The sequence below is a fragment of the Crocodylus porosus genome, unplaced genomic scaffold, assembly GCF_001723895.1.
Source record: "Crocodylus porosus isolate Cpor-Errol unplaced genomic scaffold, CroPor_comp1, whole genome shotgun sequence".
In the NCBI taxonomy this organism is placed as follows: domain Eukaryota; kingdom Metazoa; phylum Chordata; order Crocodylia; family Crocodylidae; genus Crocodylus; species Crocodylus porosus.
This window is the reverse complement of record NW_017728909.1, coordinates 40,818,149-40,841,007: the sequence shown is the minus strand read 5'-3', so window position 1 is coordinate 40,841,007 and position 22,859 is coordinate 40,818,149. Positions and strand designations below refer to the sequence as shown.

At 40.5% G+C, this 22,859-nt stretch overlaps 1 protein-coding gene across 1 annotated transcript in view; it reads right to left on the bottom strand.

Moving 5' to 3' along the window:
* Positions 1–22,859, bottom strand: part of IPO11 (importin 11) — a 280,310-nt gene that overhangs the window by 210,037 nt on the left and 47,414 nt on the right. Inside the window, exons 4-9 of the mRNA XM_019532129.1 lie at positions 19,666–19,738; positions 16,775–16,978; positions 8,927–9,059; positions 8,051–8,109; positions 4,497–4,545; positions 2,230–2,300 (exon numbers count right to left, since the gene is read on the bottom strand). Coding sequence (XP_019387674.1) covers positions 2,230–2,300; positions 4,497–4,545; positions 8,051–8,109; positions 8,927–9,059; positions 16,775–16,978; positions 19,666–19,738 — 589 coding nt within the window. The remainder of the gene's footprint in view (positions 1–2,229; positions 2,301–4,496; positions 4,546–8,050; positions 8,110–8,926; positions 9,060–16,774; positions 16,979–19,665; positions 19,739–22,859) is intronic.

Below are 22,859 nucleotides of genomic sequence, written 5' to 3'. Positions count from 1 at the left end.
CCCCCAGTACTCACTGGCAGCAGTAGCAGCTGTCAGGGCCACTCGGGGCCTCAGGGCAAAGCCTCCACCCCCACAGCACAGGGTAGTGTGGCTTGGCCCCAGCTGCCGGGCACCCACGCTGCCACTGCCACATCATGCAGGTGCGGGCCGGCTCAGTAGGGCACTGCACGCTGTCAGGCAGCTCAGGGCCACTGGGGCTGAGTAGCACCGGTCCCAGGTGACAGCCCCAGTGGCCCCGAGCTGCCCAGCAGCATCGCAGGCCGCACACACGCGATGTAGCAACACAGGTGGCAGACAGCCAGGGCCAAGACCCGCTATCCCCCAGGGGAGGCTGTGCCATGAGGCCCCAACAGCCGCTACTGCTGCTAGTGAGTGCGGGCCATGCGGAGGGGCTGGGGCCAGGCGGGGGACCCACCCCTCCTGAGCTGCCCCTCCACCATGGTTCCCCACCCTCCCTAAACCTCCTACTTACCTGGCACAGAACCCAGGTCCAGGTCACTGTAGCCTACACCATTCTTTGCCCTGCATGGGCAGGCAATGTGCTTCAGCACTGGGGCAAGGGCCAGCCATAGAAATGCTCTGGCTGATTACCAGTGCATCTCTGTGGGGAACCTGAGCCTCCAGTTGCCCCACTTTTTTCCCCCAGGGTCTTTTCCGATACCTGGATCATCAGGTATCAAATTTTGACCCCGCACTGCAAATATGCAGCATATATGCAGCATGGGAAACAGTTTTTTGTTCCTAGCTTGCCTGCTATAGCATCTCAAACTGGTTTGGGACATTGCAAGAGGCACGTGTGCACTTGCCTGGACGTGCCCATTATGTGCAGGAGTTTGGAAAAGATTAGAGCTGATCCTCTGATCCACATCTCTATTATAAGTTAATTATTTTCAGTAAAAAAGAATGTTTTGGAAAGTCTTATTACTTTCTCCCACTCCAGCCCAAGTTTTTGATCCTTTAAACTTTAGTGATCAGCTGTAGAATTATTTTGAACTATATATTTTTAAAGACATCTTCACCAAGCTAGAAACTTTTAAAAATTAGTTTTGTTTCTCTCTGGCATGGCCCAAAAGCTGAATCTATTAATAAAAAGGTGACAAAAGTCCATAACTGTAATTTCTCTCTGCTCTGAAATGGTTTGTAACAAGACAGAAGCTACACTATTTGCTTGACTGGTGAAAGTTAAGAGCCTTCCCCCCACCACCCCAAGTTTTGCCTCATCTATATTGCTACAATCTAAATGTCCTTTAAAAAACTCAGTCTCAGCGTAAGATTAGATGTCCATTCAGTTTCTCTTAATGAGCTTGTTCACAGCTAAATATCACAAGAGAGCAAAAGAAAAAGAGGAGATGCTAATTTTCTAGGGTTGTGGTATATTTTCACATGTTCTCCACTTGCTGATATCACTAATAGATGATGTTTTCTTCCCTGAAGCTTTGGGTTCTATAGCTTCTACAAAACATAGCTGTCTGACCATTACCCTAGAATTCTTTTGTTCCTTTAAAATTTAGTGAAGTAGCTAAGTCACATATAGACACTGTGACACAAGAATCTTGCATCTATATAAACTCTCATGAATAGCAACCATGTGAAAAGAATGCATTTACTTTTGTGATACACATTAAGAAGCAAGGAAGAATGTACTTGTGAATACTCTCTAAGCTTTCCAATTGTTGGTTCAAATGAAAAAGTAGAACAGTATGTAAATATCTCCTTTGGTATAAATATGCAACTCTTGGGCCGAATTTGTTGACTGCTTAAAAAAATAGTAATTAAAAATTCTAGTGGTTTTATTTTTAAATAAACTAATCACAAGTAATCCTTTGTTCAATACAGTCACCATACCCCTCAAAATGAGGCAAAATGCCTGAGAAAGCAGCGTAGGGGTGGGGGTTTGTTTCACACTACTTTTCATCATTAGTCCCAAAACTACAATTCATTTTGAAGACAGGTACATGCCAATAACAGATTTCAAAACATCAGGCACAGCTTTACTTTTCAAGTGCAATTAATTTTACTTGAGATGAGGAAGAATACCTTACATTATGACAATCCTTACTGTCAACATGAACAAAATCAACACTTTTTTTAAGAATGAAAGTTTTAAAAAATGTATTTTGCAACAGTCAAGCTATTAACTACAGTTGCTGCAACTTTAGAATATATAAAATATATGCATTTAACGTGGATTAAATTATTCCAGTAGCCAACTGCAAACTTGATACCTACCACTTTAGTGAACAGAATAATAGTCTTTTCTAGACGATCTCTACATAGCTTTTCTGTTCCTATACGTCTGCCTGGTAAAACACAGAAAATCAATGACAACCACTGTTTTAAACTTTGCTTTCTTTCAAGACTGCTGAATTAGAAAAAACTAACATAGGGAAATTAGTTATAAATACTGAAATAGTATTCCCATAGACATAACTGCTTCTAAATGAATATGGAAAACTCTGGCCATCACTATGGGCAACCCAGTGAAAAAGCCCTCAAAATGGAAATATATGCTAGAACACTGCATGCAATATCTTTGGCAAACAGAAAATAAATTCTACTCATTTACCTTCTTGTACTAACATAAGAATGGGAACATTAAGTGAAATCAGATAACAAAAATGTAAAATGAGTAAGAAAGTTTTTATATTAAAAATGTATACAATCCATAATTCATCTATGAAACTCACTGCTGAAAGCTATTATTGATTTCAAACACTAAAGAGGATATACCGTATTTACTCATATGTAAGATGATCCTGAATACAAGATAATCCCTCCTAATAATTAGATTCTATATATGGAAAATGTATGCATTACTTCTAATTTTCCAGGTATAGAATCTTATTGGATGTTTGCCTTGAATTTGCCCCCCTCCCATCGCTAAGGCAAGGAAAATAAATCTGGGCAGAGACCCACCTTGCCCTCTGCCCCCTCCAACTGCCCCCTGCAAACCCTTCCCCACTCCTTACTGTCAGACCCTGCTCTCCCTGAGCGCATGGAAGCAAGAGGCAAATTTGAAAACACAGATCTTGAAATAAAAATGCCTGTAGTAATTTGTATATAGGCAAAATATTACAGGTAGCCACAGACTCAGTTCATCCAGAATTGATACACTGATGCTTTTTTGAAACAGCTGCAAGTTTTAATACAGGTAATATACATAAACACACTTTTAAGCAGCACTTTTGTTTCTACTTATATATAGCACAAATTATGCATATTAGTCCAAAGCAAAAAAGCTCATGAGTTTCCATATAGTTCATCTGGCTGGGCTCCACCATAGTCAACAGCATTTCAAACCATGGTGGTCCCACAGCTCATCATTGCTTATTATGTGCGTGTATTCCAGATACCCCCCACAAAGGATCCATGTGCTATTTAGCCCAACCCACTAATGACTGGAAACAGGTGTTTTTAATCACAAGTCCTGGGATCCTCCAAAAATGTATATGCAAATGAGGCACAGGGCTACCTGATTCAGCTCTCTCTCACAGAGTGGGGCAAAACTAATCATATGAGACAGGCAGAGAGGGGGAGACAGAGCTGCTCACCTACATGGATGTTTTGTGGTATTTGTCAGACATTTAAGGCTGGCAAAGAAACGAGACTCATCGGAAATGAGAAGACAGGCACAGAGCAACTGTGGGAGTGAAGAGGAAGCCCAAATGTATTCAATATAGTGACTCGCCATGACTTCAAGAGTCAGTGCTGAGAGGGATTCTTTCAATGGGCACTACCATATATCTTACTCAGATGGGATGCACTAACCTATGCTTAACCACTGCCATGGCAGCAGCAGCTTTTTCCTACCATGGCTTCTCCCCAATCTCCTCTGCAGCATGGGCACAGGACCCCAGCATCAGCACTCTGCCAAAGACACCTGGCTCTACAGGCAAGATCCAGTCTATAGGTCTTATGTCACTGACCTCCGCTCTACACTAGAGTATCTGGGATCATACATTCTGAGAAAAGAGATATTGAACTAGAGGTACCACTGATATAATAAAACTTTCTTCTGTCATAATAGATGATATTTTAAAGCTTAAAACTGTTTCACGATAGAGTTGAAAGCAGCATACATAAATCTCTTCCCTTTTACATTTGCCAAAATTCATCCTCCAGGAGTCTTTTCTCAATGTAAAAAGAAACATCTGTCTGTGACTTTCTATTCTATGGCTTGGATGAGATGTTTCTTTTTTACAAATATAAATTGTGCCCAAGTTCCATTTAGGCACTTTGTTTACCAATCTGGATTTGACTGAAATCTGCTTTTTTTTTTTTTTTTTTTTAAGAGAAATTTTGGTTATCTGAGCATCAAAATCTAAAGCATGATATATTTTAGAAGGTCTGTTCTGTACAGCTTTTTGGATAATATTATATACATGGAAAAAATGTCAAAATGATTTATGCACCATATCTGCTTAGTAATATTGAAAGATTCCACCTAATCTTTAGTGTACTATCCTCATTCTATGTTGTGCATTACAGTTACTTACTACATTCCAGAAATTGTCTTAGTCGTTCAAATACTCCAAGTAGAAATTCCTGAAAAAATATTAAGGGCACATTTATTTTTAAGTGAAGTTTTAATTTTGAGCTACATAAGGGGAGGGAAAAACTACAGTTTCATTAGAAATCTGTCAAACTCAGAGTCTGTTCAAACACATTGCTAAAAAGCTTTCCCTGATATAATATTAACTTAATGACCACTAGTAAAAATTAAGTGTATTTAAAAATAGAAATTTAGACTTCATTTTTAAGTACTACTTTTGATTTTTGTTTTACTTCACAATCTGACTTTTTCTAAACAAATAAAAATATAATGCTGTTTAACAAAAACTGATATTTACCCTCATCCAGAAAGCTAATACACTAAAAATTTCTGAGTGGTAGAAAATGCCTAGATTTCTAAGACATGCAAAACTTCAGAATGAAAGAAATTAAAACAATATTGGAACAAATTCAAAGGAAGCTAAGCAGAACAATGTGATTTTATATTCTAGCAGCTCACCATCAGAGCTAGGAATTAATGTTTAGTCCTGTTCTGAAATGTGGTAAGATTTAAATCACTGTTTTCCCATATATCACTTGTGAACAACTGGCAATAGTAAATCAAACTCAAACATGCACTTGCATAACACTTGTTGCGTTTAAAACTGATTTCTGAAACTAGATTTTAAGATGCAATGAAAAGAGAATTCTCACTTGTTTCTGATGCAGGCCAGTGTTCCAACTTGGCCATGGCTCTTGCCATGGCCAAAGTAGCTACAATACATCCCTTTTTTGAGCTCTTAAGTTGATTTTACATCAAAACAAGAATGGTTACCAAGAGGTTTGCACCAGTAAAACTGTGGGTATAGATAGACGTGACTGCAGGACACAGAATCATAGACCTTTAGGGTTGGAAGGGACCTCAGGAGGTCATCTAGCCCAACCCCCTGCTCAAATAGGACCATCCCCAACCAGATCATCCCAGCCAAAGCTTTGTCTTGGAAGTCCAACTTCCAAGGATGGAGATTCCACCACCTCTCTAGGTAACCTGTTTTACTATACTTCTAGTGAGAAAATTCTTCCTCATATCCAACCTCTATGTCTCAAGCTACAACTTGAGCCCACTGCTCCTTGTTCTGTCATCTGCCACCACTGAGAACAGTCTAGCTCCATCCTCTTTGGAACCCCCCCTTTAGGTAGTTGAAGGCTACTATTAAATTCCCCCTCAGTCTTCTCTTCTTTAAACCAAATACACCCAGTTCCCTCAGTCTTTCCTCATAAGTCACATCCCCCAGCTTCTCACCATTTTTGACCTCTGCTGGACTCTCTCCAATTTTTCCACATCCTTTCTGTAGTGGGGGGCCCAAAACTGAATGCAGTACTTCAGATGTGGCCTCACCAATGCTGAAGAGAGGGGAATGATCATTTCCCTTGACTTACTGGCAACACACCTACCGATGCAGCCTAGGATGCTCTTAGCTTTCTTTGCAACAAGAGCACACTGTTGGCTCATATTCAGTTTTTTGTCCATTGTACCCCCCCAGTCCTTTTCTGCACAGCTGCTGCCAAGCCAGTCAGCCCCCAGCCTGTACTGATGCATGGGATTGTTCTGTCCTAAGTGCAGGACTTTGCACTTGTCCTTGTTGAACCTTATGAGATTTCTTTTGGCCCAATCCTTCAATTTGTCTAGGTCATTCTGAATCCAGCCCTACCCTCCAGTGTATCTACTACTCTCCCCAGCTGGGTGTCATCTGCAAACTTGCTGAGGGTGCACATTATGCCATCTTCCAGGTCACTGATGAAGACACTGAACAAAACCAGCTCCAGGACCAGCCCAAGGCACTCCACTGGATATCAAATAACAACTAGACATTGAGCCATTGATTACTACTCTCTGAGTCTGATGCTCCAGCCAATTTTCTGTCCAGCTTACAGTATTACAGTATATTCATCCAGCCCATACTTCCTTAGCTGGCCTGGAAGAATGTTGTTAGAGACTATATTAAAAGCTTTGCTAAAATCAAGATCAGCCACATTCCCTGGTCTCCCCACAGCCACAGATCCAGTTACCTCATCATAGAAAACAATCAGGTTGGTCAGGCATGGCTTGCCCTTAATCTTGATGAGTGTTCCTAATCACCACCTTCTCCTTCATATGCTTAGAAATGCATTCCTTAACGATCTATTCCATGATTTTTCCAGGGACTGAAGTGAGACTGACCGGTTTGTAGTCCCCTGGATCCACCTTTTTCCCTTTCTTAATTATGGCACTATGTTTGCCCTTTTCCAAACATCCAGGGCCTCTCCTGATCGCCATGAGTTTTCAAAGGTTATAGCCAGTGGTTCTGCAATCTCATCAGCCAACTCCCTCGGCACCCATTTGGCCCCATAGACTCGTGTATGTCCAACTTTTCTAAAATAGAACCTAACCTGTTCTTTCACCACCGTTGGCTGCTTACCTCCTCCTCCTCAAAGTGTGCTGTCTGGTGCAGGAGTCTGGCAGCTGACCTTACTTGTGAAGACAGAGGTGAAGAAAGCACTGAACACTTCAGCCTTTTCTGCATCCTCTGTCATGAGATTGCCTCCCCCATTCAGTAAGGGACCCACATTTTCCTTGATTCTTCTCTGCTACCAACATACTTGTAAAAGCCCACCCCATGTCCCTTGTTTGCTGCGACTCCAATTGTGCTTTGGCCTTCCTGACTCATCCCTGCATGTCTGAGCAATGTTCTTATACTTCTCCCCTAGTTGTCTGTCCAAGTTTCCACCTACTATAAGATTTCTTTTTGTGACTTAGTTTATTGAAGAGCTTCCTGCTAAGCCAAACTGGTCTTCTGTCATACTGACTAGTCTTCCTGCACATTGGGGTGGTTCATTCCTACACTCTCAGTAAGGCTTCTTTCAAATACAGTCAGCTCTCCTGGACTCTTCTTCCCACAGGATCCTGTCCATGAGTTCCTTAAGACAGTCAAAGTCTGCTTTTCTGAAGTCCAGAGTCCTTACTCTGCTACTCTACGTCCTTCCTTTCCTCAAGATACAAGGATATGTTACCATTCAGCTGCTACATCTTCATTGTAGCAATACAAGTGTAATTAAACTTTCCAACCCCAACTATGATCCTGAAGGAAGCAGGGTTAGAGTGATTTAACTAACTTGCAATGCTATAGAATCAGGCAGACCTACCAGTTAGATAATAACTCCTGTATGTCCCCAAGCAGCAGCTTCCCCTCCCCCACTTTTAAAGCAGCTAAAATGAATGTTTTTTTATTCATGCACAGTAAGCCTGACAGAATTCTTAACAACCATTCTAATCCAACCTGTACATTTCCAGATTTTTCCCACTATATCCCCTTCAGTCATTACAGCATTTTTTAGAAGTGATTGTGCATTATGAGTTGTATTCATCAGGGTTAGTTCTCAATTTTTCTATTCACAGTATAATGATGTATGCCAGCTTACATGCTTAACCTCTCTCAAATCATGTGGAATTCCAGAAAGGCCCAGAATTATTTTTGGAAAAATTTTTGGTGTACAAAAGAAGTAGACATTCATCGCTTACCATCACTTCTGCATTTCGATGAGGTTCCACAAAGCCATGAACTGTCAATTTACGAAGAACTGGAAAATACAGTAATATGTTGTTTGCTTAGTCTATTTTTCATCCTCCACCCACAAATGTGGGTGGAGGATGAAAACACACAATTACAATAACCAATTCAACAGATTAATCTAATTCTCCAAGTATAGAATCAATTGCATTTACCATTACTCAAACTTCACTACAATTATACAGAAGTTCCAGTTGCACCAGAAACCACAAAGGGCTATTTAAAAAAAATAAAAAACAAAGAAAATTAACTTCAAATGTCCCTGCCCCCCACTATGTAAAAATGTACCCTTTATCATAAATAAAAATGTTTCGGGATGGTTCTCCAGGGTATTACCAGCAATTCCAGAACACTATATCCTGTTGAAAGGTTTTGAATCTTTCAAGAGTCTATTTCAAACTACAGGTAATGAAGAAATTCAAACAGGTACAAATTTCATATTTCAAAACACAAATTAAGACTAGTGTCACCACACTTCCAGCACCAAACAGAAATGAGCTCAACTCTAAAATAAATAATGCATCAACATTAAGCTATTAAAAGTATTTAAACAACTTCAAATAAGCTGGGCTGAAAAATGACTACAAATATAGAAAGCAAAGTTTTATTTTCCTATGTGGACCACCTCACAGTTACATCAAGAAAATAGAAAGGAAATGGGACCACTGAAGTACCACTGATATGGTTCTGGTGGAAGATTTTAAGGCTCTTGGTGGCAGAGATGTCTTATTACAATAGTAGGAATATACAAATGTCACACTTAGGACATATTTAATCTTTTATAGTATATTAACATAAATATGCATTACCATTATTTTAATTATTACCTTTCAATGACAGCAGAGTTCTTTCTAATGAATTAGTTGCTGCAGTTTCATCTCCAGTACAGATCTGTTGTAGGAATGTATCTGTGTGGTGATTCCACAGGGAACATGCAAAGCTATAAATTCCAGATGCTAACTATCAGGGAAAAAATACAAAAAAAAAAAAAAAATGATCCAAACATCCAGCAATGGTATAATACAGTCATATATTTTTAAAGCCAAAAAAAGGAACCTTGGCATCTTTTAACCTAATGTTTTTCTAACACTGGCAATAAAATTACACCCAGCTACCCCTGCATGGAGACAATTTCTAGCGTATGACAAAAGCATTTTCCAGGGAAAACAACAGGGGCATCTACATGTGAAATTAACATGCCTGAATCAACTCTCATGCAGTTCACATCAGAGTTTATTAGTCCTGGGCACCGTGTTTCCATGTGTGCCCAGGACCACAGCACATTGATCAGGGTCAGAGCAGCCCCAACTGGCAGAGAGCACAGGGGGTCAGGCTGCCAGGCCCAGGGCTGCTCCAACCTGGCTTAATGTGCTGCAAAGGGGCAGGCTGGGACATGAGGGTGCTTCAGTGCAAGACTCACCAGCAGGCAGCCCCGCACTGAAGCACTCTTGTGCCCTAGCCAGCCCTGTTAGCTTCTACACATGCATCGTGGCACACTAAATAATGGTGCCACTAAATAATGTACTTACAAGGACTATCCTATGGCATCATTTATTAGTTTACTGTGGTCTAATAGGACCGCATGTGTAGACGCTGAGACTTTACAATGCAGCTAATCAGCTCTGCAGTAAATGCCTTGTGTAGATGCCTCCGTTAAGTCTTTATGTGAAAACATTGAGCAACAGAGAATCCCCTACCTCCTTTGGGAGTTTGCATCAGAAATCAAATAACATTACTGTTAGTAATCCATGCCTTATTTCTAATTCAAGCTCATATGACTAACTTTCAGTTACTGATTCTATTATAATGCATATCACCAGAAGAAGTTTTGTTACAATATATTTTTTTCTTACTAGAAAACAAAATTTCAAAGAAGTTTCAAAGTATATGCATTAAAATGAGGTGAATCTCTGGGTTATTTCACTGTAAGCTATACAATTCTATTCATGTTTATGTTGCCTAATAAAAATAGTACTGAACGGTGTGCATGCTGAACTCTAGAATGATGAAACTGTATTTCTATGCAAATGCTTGATGAAGGATACTTTCCCAAGTTATTTAAATTATAAGAAATTATAGAGAAATCAAGACAGATGGTCATGAATTAGTAAAGTGCCAGGGCTGTGGAGTTCTGCACAGCTGTCTGTAGTCTTCCTGCCGTCTGCTGTGGCAGCCAGGAGCCTGCAAACAGCTGCACAAGGCTCTGTGGCCCAGCACCGGTTCTGCAGCAGAAGCTACTGCACATGCACCTCCACGCAGGTGGCAGGGAGGGGCAGGAGTTGCACTGCCCTGGCCCCTTCCTGGCCATGTGCCCACAGCCATGCATGCAGCTGCCACTGTTACTAAATTTGTGTCAGGCTGCGAAGCCTGACCTACCTGTTTGCAGGCTCCTGGCTCCAGCTGGCCTGGGCTCTGGGTAGCTGCTTGCTGCCATGGAGTCCAGAACACTTGCAGCAGGGCTTGCAGTCTCCTAGTTGCCTGCTGAGGGCAGCCCAGACTCTGTGGCCATGACAGCTGTCCAGAGCCTGTGCCAGCTTTGGGGTACTGAGGAAAAGGGCCTCAAGAGCCATGCCCTGTCACACGTGGCAGGGGGCTGCCAATCCCTGGGATGGATCGTTAATAATGTGCACTCAACCAGCCTGTTTTTTCAGATAAACAGTACTATCAGTTGTGAACACTGTATGCCCTGGAGCAGCGTTTCCCAACCTTTTCCATCCCACAGCACACTGGCTAGACACATCCCTAATGTAAAGATTAAAAATACTATATCCATTCAAATTAGGGATACACCGATAAAAATTTTCTTGGCCAATACCAACAGGCAATGATTAACCAACCATATCGTCAAATGCCAATCTGATAACCAACGTTTAGTAATAGTGCAAAGCACTTTAAACTACTGACATAAATGGGTTTTTTGGTTTGTTTTGCAGTTAACACACATGCACACACACCTCCTGCCTACTCCGCCCCTCAATGAGGAAGGCAGTGACTGCCTTATTCCCACAGAAGTCGCCACCTCACCCACAGCTCCTACCTACAAGCCCTATTCCTTACATAGCTTGTGCTGCCATTCCAGGTGGGCAGAGCAGACTCATGCGGACAGTGGCTTTGGACACATTTGGAGCCCCAAAGCAAGCCGCTGCCTCAGCACCAGTGGGCCCCACGCAGCCACACTCCTGCAGCCACCAAGGAGAAGCCACTTTTGCAAAGGCGCCTGGTGGACTGGAATGTCCCTTGTGCAGTGCCTTACACCACCCACACACAGCCCACTTCTCCGTGGCAGCCCCAGAGCTCAGGCCCTGCTGCATGTGCAGTATTGCTGTGACAGCAGCAGCACCAGGAGCCAGTAACGGTTCCTTTGTTGCTGAGCGCAGTGCCCTGTGACTATTCCCCAGCGCCACATCCGCCTCCTGCTGCTTGGCAGGACCTGTATTCTGCTGCAGGCCTGGGCCAGCAGCAAGGCGCAGCAACCAAACTACGCTTGCCAGGGTGCTCTGGACACGCAGCTGTAATTATCGTATACAACAACCAAAAAAAGCTGATAGCTGATAACATCATTTCTGCTTTTTTCGGTGCCGATACAAAAGCCAACTGATATATCAGTGCACCCCTAATTTGAAACATGAGAATTAGATAAAAATAATATTTAGGTAGTACATTTACTGCCAAAGTTTTCAGTGGTATGCCTTCTGCATCAATGGCAGTCATTAGCAAGGCACTCAGGATCAATCTGCACACGTGCCAAGCCAGATTTTGGCAACTAGCCTCTTTTGCAGGTGCAGAGAATATTTTCTTCATTTTAATTTGTACAACAAGCTCAATTCAGTGATGTCCGTATCATTTCCATCATGTCTGTATACAAGCCACCAAACAAAAGGTTCACATTTTACAAACTCATACAATGTCAATCAGGTTATTATTTCAGATTTCAATAGCCGTAACAGCAGTTAGGGTTAAAACACAAACAATGCGCTACCCAAAGCTCCATAACTCCTAACAAGGCTGATGAAAACAAGACTGCTAACCTCAGCCAGTGTTTGTTAGCACTAACATTGCTTAAATGTGCAAAGTTATTATGGATTCTATCCAGTACTCACAGCATAGGCCAGCTGCCCTACAACAGATCAAACCCTCTGAGTGACATTTTAATTTAAAAAGCAAGCTGAGAAGGCTTTACCAAAAGCCTTGATGCTGCAATACGAAAGACTCCACCAGCTAAAGAAAGTACAAATAGTTCATCAAAGCAGTATAAAGAAAGCACCAGAACATATAGTATTTCTGAACTAATACCCAAGAACTCTATCAGTACACAAAATCAAAAAATGGGTGTTTGAAGCTCATCTAATTGCTGGGCAAACCACCCTAGTTAAGAACTAGTTTGTTTAATGACTGAAAAATATCGAAGTTATAGCAGAACATCATAGGGGCACAGATATAATGGACAACAGCAATAAACTTTGGACAACTGTATAAAAGCTTACCTGTGACTCAAGAAAGGCAGAAGGACATTACAGTATCACTACAGACTAGGTGGCACATCAATCCCAGGAAAGCAGTAGAGCAACAGACAAGCAACCCAAATGAAATTCAGTAAAACACTACTAGAAGATAACTCAGCTTGGGCCACAGGACACAATGGCCAAACTAACTTTAGGAATAAACTCTCTTAAGAATGGCAAACCTATCAGTCTAGGCTGGGCTGGCCAAATATAGCCTGCAGGAAAGATTTGGCCTGTGGTGGGTTCCTCAACTCTGCCTAGCCCAGGCCGTGGCACATACAGCCAGTCTCACCACCCCGGGTGTGGAAGTGCCACTTGGTTTCCTAGATGTTAGGGGCTGGAAGGGACATTACAGACCATCAGGTCCAGCCCCGCTACACTTGGGCAGGAAAGACTGCTGGGGTCAGATGACCCCAGCAAGGTGGATGCAGAGCACAATCCACCTGATCCCTGCTCATGGCTCTCAGGAACGCTGGAAGCTGCAGGCTGTGAAGCCAGGCCACGTGGTGACGAGGGCGGGAGAAGCGCGGTGGCTGGACTCAGCTTCCCAACAGCTCCTGCAGCACTGACTCACTCTGCCCTCAAACTTCTGATTGCTGTTGGTAGCATCTTCACCACCACTGTCAGCCCCAGCCCTGCTGCTCGAGCACCTGGCCTGTCTGCCCCACAACCACCGCTGGACAGAGCAGGAGGGTCTCCACGCAGACCAGCCTGTGACCCCATGGGCAGAGCATGCTGGGCCAGGCAGACAGGATGGTGTCACAGAGGGGTGGAGAGTGGCATATGGCAGTGGGACAAGTAGACGAAGCCAGGGCTGGGGTTTGGAATATGGGACGGTAGCAGTGCAGGGCCGGGACTCAGCACAAAGGCAGACAGGCCTGGGGCCTGGTGCAGGGTAGATGGGCCTGAGGCCAGACAGGATCAGCTGGCATCTCCCTGCACCCCTCCCACCCTCCTAACAGGCAGTGTGATGGGGGGCCAATGTCTGGTCAGCCCCCCCTCTCCGGCCTTCAAAAGCTTGCCAAAACTACTTAAGTGGCCTGCAGCCCAAATAATTGCCCATCCTGGTCTAGACAGCTACACCAAACATAAAACACTTTTGACTAATGACAAAGGCCTGGCTTCTCTAACTGTTCAGTATACAGAATCATGGAAAAAAATAGGGCTGAAAGGGACCTCAGAGGGCCATCTTGTCCAACGCTCTGCTCAAGACAGGATTATCCCTACCTAAACCATCTTAGACAAGCCTTTGTCTAACAAATTTTTAAAACTTGATCAACAACCATCTCATACAACTACCAGGCACCATGCCGGAAACATAAGCAGGCAGACAAAGGTACTTACACTTCAAGAGCAAAAACTACTTATTACAACCACAAACATAATCCTTGAGATGGCAACAAGTACACACTGTAGTACTTCTAAAACCAGGGAAAGATGCTTCAGAGCTAAAGAACTTCAGGCCCATTTCCCTACTATTCTCATGTATACAAACTATACAAATAGTTAATTTTATCTAGCTATCACCATTTGTTAAACAGGACAGCCTCTCAGAGCAAGCTACATTTTACCCAGGAAAGTCAACCATGACCATGCCCAAATACTGAACATCACTCAACATGCACAAGATGGTTTTGAAAGGGCATGGTCACAGGCACTCTATGTGCAAATCTGTCAGTAGCATGCAACACTATAAATCACTGGAGGCTTTCTGCCAAATTACAGAGCATGGCAAAAGAGCATCATGTAGCACGACTGATACAAACTTTATTATTAAACCAGTAATTCAATGTATAATAATGCAAGAAGTGGAGCCAACACTCCACATAGGTAGAATTGTGCCTATACGATTTAATATCTACATGAATCACTAACTGATCCATCCTGGGACAAGATGGACTCTTTCCATCTGTGCAGATGACTTGTTGCCATCTTAAGTGTTTTCTGTTTGGTGTAGATGCATTACCATGCAACTCAAGGACTTGACTTAAATCAAAGCTAAAAGTTATATCTGCATCAGTGCTCTCTGGGTTCTCAGATTACTACAATAAAAAGCAATCATACGACAATCAAGTCAACATGCAAATTAGTCTTTCAACTCCCAATCACAAAGCTAACGAACAACCTGACAACCTAGAACAGGGTACAACTTGTCTCCCACTCTTGGAAGTGACATTGGACCGCACACTTTCTTTCAGAGTACAAGTGAAGATGACAAAATATAAAGCTAGTGCCCATAGCAATACACTGAAGAAGCCGACCCAAAAACAGTACAAATTTCCACACTTGTATCCTGTTACTTGAAAGCTGATTACACATGCCCAGTGGACATGATAGGTATACACAAAGAAGCTAGCCATTGCACTGAATGAAAGTTAACAAATGAACATTATGTTCATTATGTGTATGTTTTTGCATGCAACCAACTTCCTAATATCTGGCAACATGATCCCAGGACGAGAGAGGACACAGAATAAATTAAAATTATTAAAAAACACCCTCTCAATGCAATGCAACCACTTGAAGAAACATATTCATGGCTACATGAATGGAAAACAATACTTACAGTTCATGATCAACAAGTAATTAAAAATTAATACAGATGTTCCATGTCCACCCGCCTGCCATCTCCCCACCCCCTGCTCTGTGTTTGGCCACATGCTGCCACCTGCCCCCTGCTCTGCGCCCAGCTGCTGGGGGTACACTGATCCAAAAATGTTGAAAACCCCTGTAATAATTGATTTCCAATTTCCATCCAAAGACAGACTGATAAAAGTCCAAATTAATCTTCATATATTATCTATGGAATACATCATTAATCATTTCCTAACGTTACAAAATTGCAAATGATAAAAACTGTATAAGAACCATAAAATAAAAGCTAAATAATTGCTTAAAGAAATGTGTTGAGAATAATGTATTCTCCATGTTAGCAAAGATATTAGCACCCAATTACACCAAAAAAAACCAAAAAAAAGCTTTTCTTTTAGAACATATCTTAAAATTGCATATGTAAAATATTAATCAGATTTAAAGCATGATTTTAAAGATTCTGCAATTTAAATCAATCTTTCCTTTTATGTGAACCTAAACATTAATGGATTATCTGTTATGAATTTTGAAACTTTAATATCATTCTTGATGGTGTTATAACATCCTTAAGCCTAACTGTGCCAGAAAACATTTTAAAAATGTACTACACCCTCGCCTACAGTCTAAAATATGTAAGGATACACTAGTCTATAGCCAACAGCATAAATCTATAGTCTATAAAAAAAAATTCTATAGTGGAAAGTTGTGAGAGGGAAGGATTTTTGTAGGTGATATCTTTTATTGGCCCAACTGCATGGCTGGAATAGACTTAGACAAGCTTTCAAATTCAGTGCATTTTTCTTCAGGTAACCTTCACCACTTTCAGGTCATGTGGACCTGACCACCACCTGATTACCTGAACCATCATGGCTACAACATCACTCCAGCACTATCATAAAAAGGGTAATTGCTTAAGGCCCGATGTCAGTTTTATTCAGACCTATTATTTTAATATAGGTGTATTTGTTTATCTACTTAATTTAGAGATAAGAGAGGCCAATTTCAAGATCTTCAGCTAACATAAAGGTACATAGCTCAAAAGAGTAGAGCTGATATTCTAATCAAAGCATAATGATTATTGAATTATGAGAGAAATAAGAATGAGCCTTCACAAAAACCAATATAGAAATTTGAATCAAGACCACATTTATATAATACATATATATTTATCATGTGATCCATTGTATGAAACAGTAATAAAGCTAAACAATTTGAGTAAAACTGGTATGTACAGATTGTCTGTACACAGCTTCTATCTAGCTCAAGGCCACCCTAATCCTAATCAGATAGAGATTAAATCTGTAGATGCTGAAAACTGTCAAATTAAAGTTACCACAATTAGCAAATACAATTTCAAGGACTCTTCCCCTACAAACTGACTTTACACAGTTTAATATATTACACACAAAAAACCTGTTAAAAGACAATTAAGACTGTACAAAAAAAGCCCAAAACAACTAAACACACTTCCCATTTACTCACACTCACAAACTGTAATAAGCAAGCAAGGGAAAAGGTATTTCTGTTTTTCTACTGATATTTCAAAATATAACCTAATATATTAGTAAAAGCACAACTTACATCATAAAAAAGTTTCCTATCTGCAGCAAGTCGTTTGGATGCCAGTGTCTTTGTAACATGATAGAAGGTAAGTAACGCTCTGTGTTGCTGAAGATCATCTTGAACTTTCACAGATTCTAGAAGAGTGGGAATAAGTTCTGGCCACTGCCTAGGACAGTCCAATCTCGCAACTTTAGCAATCAACACAGAGATCTGAGTAGCTATCTGTAAAGAAAACAGTTACGAGAAAGACAGACAGGTTAAAATGCGTATTTATGCAAGTATTAACTCAAGCACTGGAAACTTGCCTTATGTTTATATATTAAATATTTAATATTAAACCAGTCATTTATTTGGGCATAAGACACCTTATTACTGTACTGCAAAGTCACTGTATTTATTTTAGGAACCAGAAAGTGAAGATATTTTTACCTAGATATCACATCTTTAGTGATTTAGTTTTTAAATCTAACTTCTCTTCCTGTTTAATTGCATCTAGGTTTTTCCCTTTCTTCTATACACACAGCTGGGAAGCTGGACATATGTGGATCTCATTAACATTATATTTCCAGCCTCTAAGAATAGCCATTCTTCCTTATTTATATCATCATGAGCAAAGGACAAACAGCACATACTGTTAGACACAAATTAAGGTCTCAAAACCACCACAGTATTTAAGTACAAGCCAAATACTGAAAGATTTACTTTACTGGATCACGAGATTACTCTGTCAGTGTGCTCCAAGTGGTAATAACTGCCTTATTTCCTCTCTTTCAGAAGTTTGCTTTGGATTTTTTTTTTTTATAAATATATACACCAAGTTCATGATCATCGTTTTCCAGCAGTATCCATTTTGGACAAGCATAAATTAGAGAGGATCGAATGCAAATCAACAGAACTACCATAGTAGAAATTAAATACATCAGTAAGTGCTTTGTTGGCTTATATCATAAGAATGATTGCAGCAGAAAAAGGAGTAAATGTATTCAGACACTTCTCACACTACTCAGGAAGACAACAGTTAGCTAACAAGGCCAAAAAACATATTCCGACCCCATCAAATAGAAGCTAAATAACCTGTGGAGGAAAAGGGAGTGCCTATGGGAAAAATCCAATAGCCTATTCTGTGTAAGCAACCGTTGATGTATGGTTGACCATGGTGTATGGGTAAGAGGTCTAGTCAGGTGCCCAACGAATCCACTTATATGGAGTCCTGCAACCATCACCATCAAGTCCTTCAACGCATATGCCTACACAAGAGTATGGAGGAATGGAGACTGCCTAGGACATATCACCCCCACTTTAGCCCATTGAGACAGAATCCAAAGGCCAGACTGAATCCAGACATTTGATGTGTAGGGACAGACATTACACAAGCTGGTTTAAGTGATCAGAAACTGGTTTAAACATGTAACACAGCAGACGTTCAGTGCACATAAACCAGTTTGAAAATGGCTGAAACCAGTTTGAGACAAACCTGATTGAATGTAGTATCAGACTTAACTGATTTGTTTCAAATCGGTTTATGCAATGGGTCCCAGACCCCAGTGCCTCAATGGTTTCAACTTCTGCCAGACTGCAACAGATAAGAACTGCTGCTGACTGCCTAATGCCCCAGTGAAGTTGTCTTTCTGTTATAGTGATGTCCCTTAGCTTTTCTCCAACCACGGAGTATCCACAAGGCAGTGTGGGGTATAGCTTCTGAAACTGACTTACCAGAGCTCTTTCTGGCCCATTCTTCCTGCAATGTTCTTTCCCTTTTTTAAATTTATACCATCAGTTGGGAAAAGGGAGAAAAGAGTCAATTTTTCCTTGTCACAGGACAGAAAAGAGCTCAAAAGGCAGCAAAACCAATTTTGATTAAATCTCAGGAAGATAAAACTCCTTAAAAGGACAGTATCTTGCAAAGTACTATTTTTAAAGAGGAAAAAAACCCCACTTATGCACTTGCATTAAAAGTTTAAAATTTGATATAGCAGAAAGGTAAGATCTAACACTGCTAAGATTTGCATTAGAATTGCATATTTTAAATCACATAATGTTCCATTATTAGCATGCTATTCCACAGTCATTTTCATCTTTAAGCATATAAAATAGCACGCGGTAGTTAATAAAAAAAAGTGTAGAGGCATGTTATATGTTGGTCAAATTAACCATTTAAGAAATAACCTTCCTACAATGTACATTGGAGATCGATACTATTGCAAGGTACATGATACAAAGACAACCTTTAAGTCCACCATTACAAGGCTCTCTAAATATAGTTATGTATGTTTGTAGTTTCATTAACTGAACTGTAAGGAGTTGCGTTTGTAAGTATCTGTAGGATCGCTCATGATTTCTTGAACACATATTAATTTTCATCTTCATAAGTCCTTTTATCATCTTCTAACATACATATCAATTCTATACTAAATCTGAAATTAAGTATTTACATAATTACTTAACATATGTTGCATACATAGTATTGATCACATACAAAAGGCTCTATCCAGAGTACTGCCCAGCTGTACAAGAATAAGATAGTAGTGAAAAACAGACCAATTCACCTGGCTTTTGTAGGTTTTGAGTCTCTAATGTATATTGAACTATTTAAAGTTTCAGGAATGAGTCTTTAAATCTACCTGTTTTAAACACGCAATGGGGATACCCTCTTACAAGTTCAATAACTCTGCAAAACAAGTACAACTTTGCAATAGCTCACTGATCTTTAGAACCAGTGAATAAATGAAAAAGCCGCAATTCTGTTATAAGACACCACACAACAAGAAAAACACTATCTGAACTAAGCTTAAAAATGAGAGATTTGATAATTTCAAAAAATCATTTAAAAAAAGAGAAAAAACAAAAAACTGCACCTTATATAGGAGTATTTTTCTAAGTAGTGATTAATCATTAATTTAATTACTAACCTGATTCACTGGCTCGTTGAAGTTTGTGATGAGCCCAGCACGCAATGAAGATTTTTCCTCTTCTGAAAGAGCACTGTTAAAATAGTGTATTTATTAGCACTGGCTATTTTCAAACAGTAAGTTCCAATTGTAAATGCATGGTTTTTATTCGTTCATATTCATGTCCACTACTAATAGGTTCTCAATTTAAGGCCATTTCCATATTTGATTGGATGAATAATATTTCATGAGCGATTTTCTGGCAACTAACAAATTTACTGGGTAGACACTGACATTTGAGAAGGTAGAGCAACAGCAAAAGGACATGAAGATGAATAAACATATTTATTTAGAGATTTTGTCATCTTTATATTAACTTCCCACTGTACCTATAAAATCACAAATAAAAGTATGTGGCATAGTATGCAATACAGACATGGACAAATTATAAGCATTGTGCAATCTATCCATACAGTTTCTGTATTTTGATTGTGATTATTAGGTAGCTGTTGCTATGAAAATCCCCATACGTCTTAACATGTATATCTGACCAGTAACAATGATCAGTCATTAAATCTTTATAAATTTTATCATCACCCAGCAAACCTTGATTCAAGGTCGTACAACAAATCAGATCTCTCCACCTGTTCTTTATTTATTTTATTGGACCTTTGTTGTCTCAATTCTATGCAGTCCCTCTATATCCTTCATCCATCCTCTTCCTCTCCTCTTTCTTCCTTCCACAGACCCTTGAATGACTGAGTTCTCTAGGAAGCCCCTTTCTTTTCTAAGCACGTTCACAGAATTTTAATTTTCTTCTCATAATGAGAAGTTAATGACTTAGTGAGTGGTTATTGAGATGAGCTAGCTAAGGGACAAAGAAAATCAGTTTAGTTAGGTAGATCTGAAAATAGCTAGAGAATGGAGCATTGAGAATTACCTTCTAAAATAACACAGGCACAGGTGTGACACAGTAAGCATTAAGGCTAAGTACAGACAGTCAGAAAGCCCAAGGCTGAATCAATTCAGCCTTCACAGGTTAGTGTAAGCTGTGTAGACTGAACTAATAAGCAAGTGAACAGACATTCACTTTTGAATCTAGAAATGCAGTCACATACCTGCAGTGACCCAGGCCAGAAGCCAGGGGGTGCTAGAGAATTCCTTCTTGCTCCACTGAGACAGCTTTGGCCAAAGCTAGTCCACCCACCCTACAAGGGGGTGTTTACAGGCGAGGTGCAAAGCATCATGGGATGCTGAGGGACTGTGAGTTAACTTGAATCTGAAGGGGATCTGGGACAGGAGTTCAATAAACTGATTTAACCTAAATCAGTTAAAGTCTGATAATACATCCATCCAGGTTTACCTTAAACCAGTTTCAGCCATTTTGAAAGCAGTTTATGTGCACTGAACCTCTTGTGTTACAGATTTGAACCCGTTTCTGATATCTTATACTTGTTTATGTATAATTTCTGTCCCTAGCCTAGAAGATTTTGCAAGGAAAGAAAGAAAACATTGGATAGAAGGCAAAGCAACTGTGCTACATTTTTTTTAAATAAACGAGGGCCTAGTATACCACATTCTCACATATCCACAAATAAGATATGTACCTTGCTTTGGGAAGGGAAAATGAAGAAAAACATATTTTTCTAGAGTCATTGCTAAATTCTGGCTGCACAGAGCAGGAACAGCATCTACTCATCAGCATCACTTGCCCTCCCTTTCCTGCATAGCCAAAAGTTAGAGGCATAATCCTGTCACAATTTTGCAGTGGCTGTTACAGGATTACGCTTCTAACTTTCGGCTGAGCAGTAGACTCTGCCCCTCCTGCCTGCAGCTAAGAGGGAGCCAATTCCTAGCAGCCTTCCAGCATCCCCATGACTCCTAGCAAAAAAATCAGTTTTGTCACTTAAAACACATGCTGCAATTCTACATGGCTAATGTTTGCAAGTAAATATTGTAGTTTCAAGATCAACTGAGATCAGAGAAGACAAACCATAAGCCTGTTCAGCTTCCTAAAAACAAGACAAGGACCTTTTGCCTTCAAAAAACAAAACAGAAGTAAACTAGATCAAGAGGCACTGCATTTTAGGAAGTTTGTTGTTTTCCAATGATTGTAATCTGCTGTGCAGGATCCTATGTGTAAAAATAATGGTGTATTTACAAACTCTATACAAAGCCTCATGTATACACCCAGAGGAAAAAATGTAACTTACTAGATCCATGTTTCTGACAGGATTCTGTGGAAAGATGCTTTTAAGTAACAATGGGGTTTGAGAAGTCGGGATTAAATCCTGGGACCATGAAACTGAACCACAAGATCTAGTTCTCTGAAGGTAATAAAAGAGGAAAAGCATTCTAGAAAAGTGCCAAAAGAGTCCAAGTTTTAAGAGCAATACCTGGTCTACAACCAGTGACTGAATCTCTTGACTACATTACTCATTAAACCTACAGGCTAGCCACATACTGTTCACTGGCAAACAAGCTCAGAATGTGAATCTTTCCCACGTGGAGAAGTAATCTTGTTTGGCTGTTTTATGCTACCAGTGCTTGGAGGCTTAAGGCAAAGATGTAACAGTAGTTAATTTTGCTACCTCCTCCAGGAAGACTGACTACAAAAGAGGGAGACAGAGACGAGGAGGACAAAGACTTCATGGCATCACTTGAATTACTGGGGTAGGGTGCAAAGTTTCTAAGACACAGCCAGTGGGCCGAAGACTTGAAAATGTTTCTTACTAGGATGAAGCAACTGAATAAAACTATGAATTTTCAGGGAAAAAGTAAAAAGGATTTGGATGGCCCTCTTGAATGTATTAGGCCTAGGCCACAAGAAATTGTAAGTAACAGTGTTGTACTCTAGACCAGTGGTCTCCAAAGTGGGGTGCACAAGACAATCCATTGGGGTGTGGGAAGAAAATATTAGAACTTCTATTTAGATGTATATTTATATAAATATACATATACTGGGGGTGCTCAAAAATTTTTTACTGATAGGGGTGCGCAATCAAAAAAGTTTGGAGACTACTGCTCTAGACCACTGGCTGACAGACACCGAGGAGCAGGGAAGTACACGCCAGTGTTTATCATAGAATCAATGAGTCGGAAGGGACCTAGACAGATCATCTAGTCCGACCCCCTGCCATGGGCAGGAAGGAGCACTGGGGGTGGCAGGGGTCATAAGACCCCAGCCACGTGCCTATCCAGTCTCCTCTTGAAGA